The sequence below is a fragment of the Tasmannia lanceolata genome, unplaced genomic scaffold (genome assembly GCF_043159265.1).
Source record: "Tasmannia lanceolata isolate RefF3 unplaced genomic scaffold, GAP_Taslan_0.1 ptg000008l, whole genome shotgun sequence".
NCBI classification, from domain to species: domain Eukaryota; kingdom Viridiplantae; phylum Streptophyta; class Magnoliopsida; order Canellales; family Winteraceae; genus Tasmannia; species Tasmannia lanceolata.
This window is the reverse complement of record NW_027518685.1, coordinates 23,175,892-23,183,725: the sequence shown is the minus strand read 5'-3', so window position 1 is coordinate 23,183,725 and position 7,834 is coordinate 23,175,892. Positions and strand designations below refer to the sequence as shown.

General features: G+C 37.9%; 1 protein-coding gene across 2 annotated transcripts; it reads right to left on the bottom strand.

The window, feature by feature from the left end:
- Positions 1–302: 302 nt before the first annotated feature.
- On the bottom strand, positions 303–1,720 carry LOC143883447 (uncharacterized). Of its 2 annotated transcripts, none has more exons than XM_077386796.1 (4): positions 1,382–1,720; positions 1,065–1,109; positions 830–896; positions 303–735 (listed from the first exon to the last, which is right to left on the bottom strand). In XM_077386796.1, the coding sequence occupies exons 1-4, from the start codon at positions 1,593–1,595 to the stop codon at positions 726–728; spliced, it is 336 nt and encodes a 111-aa protein (XP_077242911.1). In that variant the 5' UTR covers positions 1,596–1,720; the 3' UTR covers positions 303–725. The 2 variants fall into 2 exon arrangements, with proteins under 2 accessions (XP_077242911.1, XP_077242910.1); XM_077386795.1 differs by having other exon boundaries at positions 830–874; positions 1,382–1,710.
- Between the last annotated feature and the right edge of the window lie 6,114 nt (positions 1,721–7,834).

The following is a 7,834-nucleotide window of genomic DNA, read 5'->3' as shown; positions in this document are numbered from 1 at the left end:
TTCACGAAATATTGTAACATTTCGAGTATATCAAATTTCGGTTTCGGGTTGACCGAACCCGAAAATTCAAAATTTCAGATTTCGGTCGAAATTTAAAACATTTACTAATAGGGCAGTGATAAATCGACTCCCCATGTGTCTACCTCTCTCCACTTTCTCTCTAACCTAGAGGAGAGAGAAAGACACATGGGGAGTCGATTTACTAATATCCAACTACAATGTTTTGATAATTAGATGACTCACTTTATTTTGCAGGCGTCTGACTCTGATTTTGGGAATGGTAACAGCCTTTGACAGCTGGATAAAAAATGGAAAATAATGTGGCCTCGTCCCGTTATAAAAAAAAATGGTCGTGCGGGTTATCAGTCCGAGGAGATTTTGGCAGTAAGTAAAATCGCCTAGATATCGGGGATTAGCCCTAAAAAAAACCATCAAAAATAGCAAAAAGCGAAACCTAAAAGCCAATCCAGGCATGGATGATGAGAACAATAATAGCACGAACCAACCAATCGCGGACACGTGGCAATCAACGGAGCCAAAGGATGAGATGAATGCGGGTCCGGACCGCAGGTGAGAATCCCTAGAAATCCCCAAATTTCCTGTGAAGATTATTATTATTCCAAGGGAGAGATTTTCGAGTTCTCACTCCGGCAACTTCCTGCAAGCTCCGATGATTGTGAATCGCCAAAATCCCTGTCTTCTCCACCTGAATTAATCTCCCGATCTCATCCGAGTCTAGGCAAAAACAGTAAAAATCAGTAAAAAAAAAAAGAAGAACAAATGATCGGATAGAAACATCAGATCCTCGATCTCTTGACCTGCATTGTACCTTTTGAATGGAAAAACCGTTCGTGACCTCTTGAATACTCTGGATCTGGAAGTAAAAGAGCAAAGAACTGTGAAAATCAGTCCAAAATGTGAAGTAAATGAGCAGAGAATGGTAAAAATTCGTCCACAAAGTGAAGTAAAAGAGCAGAAAACAGTGAAAACAGTAAAATCAGAAACAAACGAACTAATGATCGTATAGAACCATCAGAACCTCGATCTCTTGATCTGCATTGTACCTTTTGGATGGAGAAACCGTTCGTGACCTCTGGAATACTCTGGATCTGGAAATAAAAGAGCAGAGAACGGTGAAAATCCGTTCAAAAAGTGAAGTAAAAGAGCAGAACTGCAGAAATGCTGAAAATCTGACCAAAAACAGAAGTAAAATAGCAAAGATGAGTGAAAATCCGTCGAAAAAGTGAAGTAAAAGAGCAGAGAACGGTGAAAATGCATCCAAAACGTGAAGTAAAAGAAAAAGGAACAAAAACAGTGAAAAACCGCCCAAAAGAGTGAATTAAAAACGAATGAGAAAAAAACAGAGAAACCGAAACCCTACCGTTTTGAGACGGATCGTATGAGACGAGGTAAAGAACGAGGAAGCAAAAGATCGTGAGAACCGGTATCAGATGTACGAATTTCTCTGTTCGAAAACTCGATCGGACGAGCTTTTCCGCCTTCTTTTCCTCACTTTCTTCCTCTTCGAATTTCTCATCTTTTCCGCCATGGATTTGGAGCTTCGAAGATGAAGAACCTAACGATTGCCTCTGCATTTTATCTCAGAGGAAAAAGTATTGCGCGGGGAGAAGGAGAGAGGAAAGCAAGAAATAAGCTTTTCATTCTCTGGCTTTTAATAGCCACCGCCCTTGTTTTTCACATCATCACAATATTCTTGCGGATTTTTATTGAGAAGTTAGTAATGGTAAGTAAAGATACTCAACGGAAATGGCACGCGCTAACCCTGGTCTTACCAAAAATACGTTATTTTATGGGCTACTGATATTTGCACTACGACTGTTTAATAACTGTAGAAACTCAGCTTGTCTTTTCTCTTTTTGTTGGCTTACGACAGCCTTTTGGGAACGTTTGATAACTGTTTAAATTATAAAAGCTAAGTGCTACTATCAGAACATGTACTCCCTACGTCAGGAGCCTATTTTATGACTAAATTGCACTAACTCATATTGTCTTTTCTGTTTTAAAGAGCTTTCAAAGGTTATTACTGTTCCCAAAATGCTTTCAAGCTGAGTTTGTGCAATTACCAATATCAGTATCCAATTTTTATAAGGTAAAAATGGAGCTAGAGCCTAAAGCTTAGAAATGTAAGGATTTTAATTAATAGCTATATATAAAGAAACTTGTATATATAAGCTATATTGAAAATTTTGCATCCATAAGATATTTAATAGCTATTAAGAAATGAGAAAAGTGTTTCTGCGCACGTGCCCTGCTCCCTGCACACAAGTGGCTTATAAAACCACCGGTTGGTTCATATGGCGAGTCCACTTCTACAAGGTCTACAAAAGCGACCAACCGGTGGCTTTTTAAGCCACTTGTGTGCAGGGAGCTCCCTGTGCATGTGCGCAGAAACAGTTTTCTCTTAAGAAATTTACATTTATACAGTAATTATTAGTTAAAAGAAGGCTACTGATATTTGCTCTACTATGTTTTGATAATCGCACTAACTCATCTTGTATTTTATTATTTAAACAACTATCAAAAGTTATTACATTTTGTCTCGGAAGCCGATCAAGAAAGAAAAGACAAGTTAAGTTTGTGCAATTATTAAAACATGGTAGTGCCAATATCGGTAGCTTACTAGAAACTTCACATTGATAAGGGACACTTGAGCTTTTTTTTTCTTCCTAATGATCACTCATGGGGCCACACGTGCCATGTGGTATTGATCAGGTCTATAATACCAAAACCAGCTTCCTTTTTATATGGCCATACGTTGCTTAGCTGAGTAGCTTTAGAATTTTTAATTGATATCGTGATAGGAATTTCTAAACAGTGATCAACTTTTCCTTTAAAAGTGAAGAACTGTGCTGATTAAGTCTTAAGGTTAAGAAAGGGAAGAGAGAAGAAACTCAAGAGGGGTAAGAGAATAGTTATCGGTCTTGAGGCTTTTGGCATATCGGTTGGGTAGCTAACGTTTGATGTAAGAGCTGTGTGAAAAAGTCTTAAGAGTAACCAAAGTGAAAGACAACAAATGCGTCTTAAATATGAATTGTGTTATAAGACGGTAGGAACCACTTTCTCCATACCGATAATAATGGAAAGTCCTTAAAAAAGATAGTCGCCATACCGATAACAATAGAAAATCCTAAAAAGGATAGTCTTCTCTTTTTCTCACCCCTTTTATATTCTTTGGTGGGTGTGTTTGAGCATGTTGGGCCCTTACAAGATTGATTAATCTACTAAAAGAAGTGAGTAAATGCTATGATGTATAATCCATACTCACCATAAAGTATTTTGAGTGAAGTTTAAAAACTAGTCATTGACTTGCCCAAGTCGACTCATTCCCGTCCTAGTAAGCCAATAAATAACATGTTCAATCCAAAAAACATCCCTTGGGGATTTTGACTCAAGTGTATGAGTTTTAAAATATTAATTTTATAGAGGAAAGTGTTGGTGAGCTTAAGCGCCCCAATCACATGGGTCCCACATTTTCTGTGGTGATCCAAACCATTCATTTGCAAGGCCCTATCATAGATAGGGTGTGTACCAAAAATCAGCTCCATAGGATCATCCTAACCCCTCCATTAGTGGAGGACAAAAATGGGCAGATTTGTGGACAAATAATGTCTGTCCATTTTGACCTCCATAAATGGATGGGTTAGGATGATCCTATAGAGCTGATTTTTGGTACACACCCCATCTATGTAAGGGCCTTTCAATGAATGCTTTGGATTATCCTAACAAAGTAGGCCCCGGTGTGATTGGGCAATATATATATATATATATATGGGAAAGGTGTGTGTACTCGGTCGAGTAGATAAGCTTATCTACTCGGTCGGGTTAAAAACAGTGGGGGCCCACATTTTTTGGGTGATCCAAACCATTCATTTGAAAGGCCCTTACCTAGATAGGGTGTCCACAAAAAATCAGCCCCATAGGATCATCCTAACCCATCCAACAGTGGAGGGAAAAATTTGCAGATTTGTGGACAAGCTGTGTTTGTCCATTTTTCACCATTTTTCCCTCCACTATTGCATGGGTTAGGATGATCCTATGGGGCTGATTTTTTGTGGACACCCTATCTAGGTAAGGGCCTTTCAAATGAATGGTTTGGATCACCCCAAAAATGTGGGCCCCCACTGTTTTTAACCCGACCGAGTAGATAAGCTTATCTACTCGACCGAGTACGCACACCTTTCCCTATATATATATAGGAAAAGGATTATACGCTCGAGCGTACCTAAGCTTAGGGATGCTTGAGTGCCAAATCACAAGGGTCCCACATTTTTGGTAGTGATCCAAACCATTTATTTGCAAGGCCCCATCATAGATAGGATGTGTACAAAAAATCAGGTCCATTAAATTATCCTAACCCCTCCAAAAGTGGGGGCAAAAATGAGCAGATTTGTGGACAAACAGAGTTTGTCCATTTTGACCTCCACAAATGGATGGGGTAGGATGATCCTATGGGGCTATTTTTTGGTACATACCCCATCTATGTAAGGGCCTTTCAATTGAATGCTTTGGACCATCCTAAAAAAGTGGGCCCACATGAGTTTGGTGCACTCGAGCGTACATAAGCTTGGTGCGCTCGAGTGTACAATCATTTTCCTTATATATATATATATATATATATATATAGAGAGAGAGAGAGAGAGAGAGAGAGGAAAAGGATTGTACGCTCGACGTACCTAAAGTTAGGTACGGTAGAGTGCCAAATCACATGGGTCCCCCATTTTTGGTGAGCATCTAAACCATTCATTTGCAAGGCCCCATCATAGATAGGGTTCATACCAAAAATCAGCTCCATAGGATCATCCTAACCCATCCATTTGTGGAGGCCAAAATGGACAGACAATGTTTGTCCACAAATCTGCCCATTTTGCCCTCCAGTTTTGGAGGGGTTAGGATGATTCAATGGTGCTGATTTTTGGTATGCACCCTATCTATGATGGGGCCTTGCAAATGAATGGTTTAGATGCCCGCCAAAAATGGGGGACCCATGTGATTTGACACTCTACCGTACCTAACTTTAGGTACGGTCGAGCGTACAATCCTTTTCCTCATATATATATATATATATATATATATATATAGAGAGAGAGAGAGAGAGAGAGAGAGAGGATTTTGACTCAAGTTAAAATATTAATTTTATTGTATCTTATATATATATATATATATATATATATATATATAGAGAGAGAGAGAGAGAGAGAGAGAGTGAGGAAAGTGTTCATAAGCTATAGCTTAGATAAGCTTATCTAAACTATAGCTCAAAAACACATGTGGCCCCACATTTTTTTTTGGATCCAAAGCATTCATTTGGAAGGCCTTTCCATCGCTAGGGTGTGTACCAAAAATCAGCCCTATAGGATCATACTAACCTTGTCATCTGTTGAGGGAAAAAATAGGCTGTCCATTTTCCACTCCACCTTTGATTGGGTTAGGATGTTCTTATAGGGCTGATTTTTCGTACACACCCTATCCATGGAAGGGCCTTCCAAATGAATGCTTTGGATCCCCCAAAAAATGTGGGGCCACATGTGTTTTTGAGTATATATATATATATATATATATATATATATATATATATATATATATATATGAGAGAAAAGTGTTGGTGCGCTTAAGTTGTTATAACGCCTCCGATTGGTGCGCTTTAGCGGGACCCAAACATTTAAACGAGTGGGAGGCGTTATAACAACTTAAGCGCACCAAAAAAATGATGCACCAACAATTTTCTCTCTCTCTCTCTCTCTCTCTCTATATATATATATATATATATATATATATATATATATATAGAGAGAGAGAGAGAGAGAGAGAGAGAGAGAGATGAGGAATGATAGATGCAAGGGCCCTCTTTATGTAAGGGTTGAAGAAGGGCCCTTGAATAAATCCACGCCATTAAGTGCAACCAAATTCAGTTTCTCAACCGACTTTAAAAATGATGTGGAACTATTCAATGGCCCTTCTTCGGCCCTTGCATAAAGAGAGCCCTTGCATCTATCATTCATATATATTTGTGTGTGTAGATTCTTTAATTTCTCTTTCTTCTTCCGTTTTTTAGTTGGTTAAGTTGTGTTTGTTAGCCCCCCACAGGATTGATTAATTTATTAAAAAGATTTAGTATATGCTATGATGCATAATCGATACTCACCATAAAGTAATTTGAGTGATGTTTAAAAAATAGTTGGTCAATCTTTGACTCGCCCAAGCTTACTCAGTTCTAACCCTACTAAGCCAATAAATGTATAGCATGTTCAACGCAAAAAAAATTTCCCTGGTGAGTGGTGAATTTGATGCAACGGTAGGAGTTTTAAATAATAATTTTGAGAGATTTTATTGTAAATGGTGTGTGAGTATGTGGTCTTCATTTCTCTCTTATTCATATTAAGTGTGTGTTTGGCGTACCGTTTAAAACACCGTTTGGCATTTGAAACACCGTTTTGGGGCCAAATGGCCGTTTGAGAGTGTTTGGGTGCGCAGCCACCGTTTGAAACGCCGTTTGAAACACCGTTTTGAACCCTCAAAACGGCGTTTTGCAAACGGTGGGGGTGTTAATATCATTCTTGAGGACACAAATTTATTAAATTGTTAATATTTAATTCAAAACAAGGGGTTGCTGATATCATTATATGATCACTTAATTTTGATTTTTTAAAGACAAAAGAATTAAAAGAAACCCTAGTTTCTTACTTTCTTCATCTACTTTGCAAAGTTGCAAACCCTCTCACGCCTCACTGCCTCAGCGCCTCCACTCGTCCTTCAAATCCGGCAAATCCAGTCGTTAAGAAGAAGAAGGAGAAGTACCCCAAAGGTATAGCCATTTTTTTTTTTGCAATGATGTTTAATTTTAGTAGTGTTTGAATGAGATCCTAATGACCTTTTAATATTAGGCCTAATGAGAGAGTAGTTGAGTTACATTGAGGCCAACCAAACAATGCCCTTTTTGGTCATTTTACCACTAAAACTCTGTTTTGGGGAATTTGCAACCAAACACACAATACCTCCGTTTAATATGCCGTTTTGATATGGTCAACCAAACATGAAAACGCCGTTTGGTAAAACACCGTTTTGCAAAACGGCGTTTTAAACGCTATTTCAAACGGTACGCCAAACACACCCTAAGTCGGCTAAGATACCCCTTTAAGCACCTCAAAAGGTTGATTAATTTATTACAAGGATTGTGTACATGCTAGGATGCGTAATCCATACTAACCATAAAGCATTTTGAGTAATTTTAAAAAAAAATTGTTGGTCAATTATTGACTCACTCAAACTGACTCGGTTCTAACTCTACTAAATCAATAAATAGCATGTTCAACTCAAAAAAAAAAAAAAAATCTAGGTGATTTTTTACTAAGTGAATGAGATTTTAAGTATTAATCTTAGGGTTTTGTTAACGAGTGCCCTTAAGGTGCATTGGAAACGTAATTTTACATATGTTTTGATAAAAAATTCTCAATAACATGTGTAAAAGTCTAAAAACAGAGAAATTATATGGTGTAAGGCCTTACAACATTAAGGTCTTTGTACGGTGGAAATACCACCCTTGACATTTGATCCAACAGTAGCTCCTCAAAAAGCTCAAAAAGTGAGCTGCTGTTGGATCAAATATCAAGGGTGGTGCAAACACCTTATTGTTGGCTTGTTGCAAGGCCTTACACCATATAAAATCTCCTAAAAACATTATCAAAACAGGTGTATAATTAATTACGTATCCAATGCAACACTTTAACTCCTTTAACTCTAGCTGATAAGCAACATTTCTTATGGTTTTGTTATCATAAATTGTGTGATTCCCATTTTAATTTTATACTAGTAATTA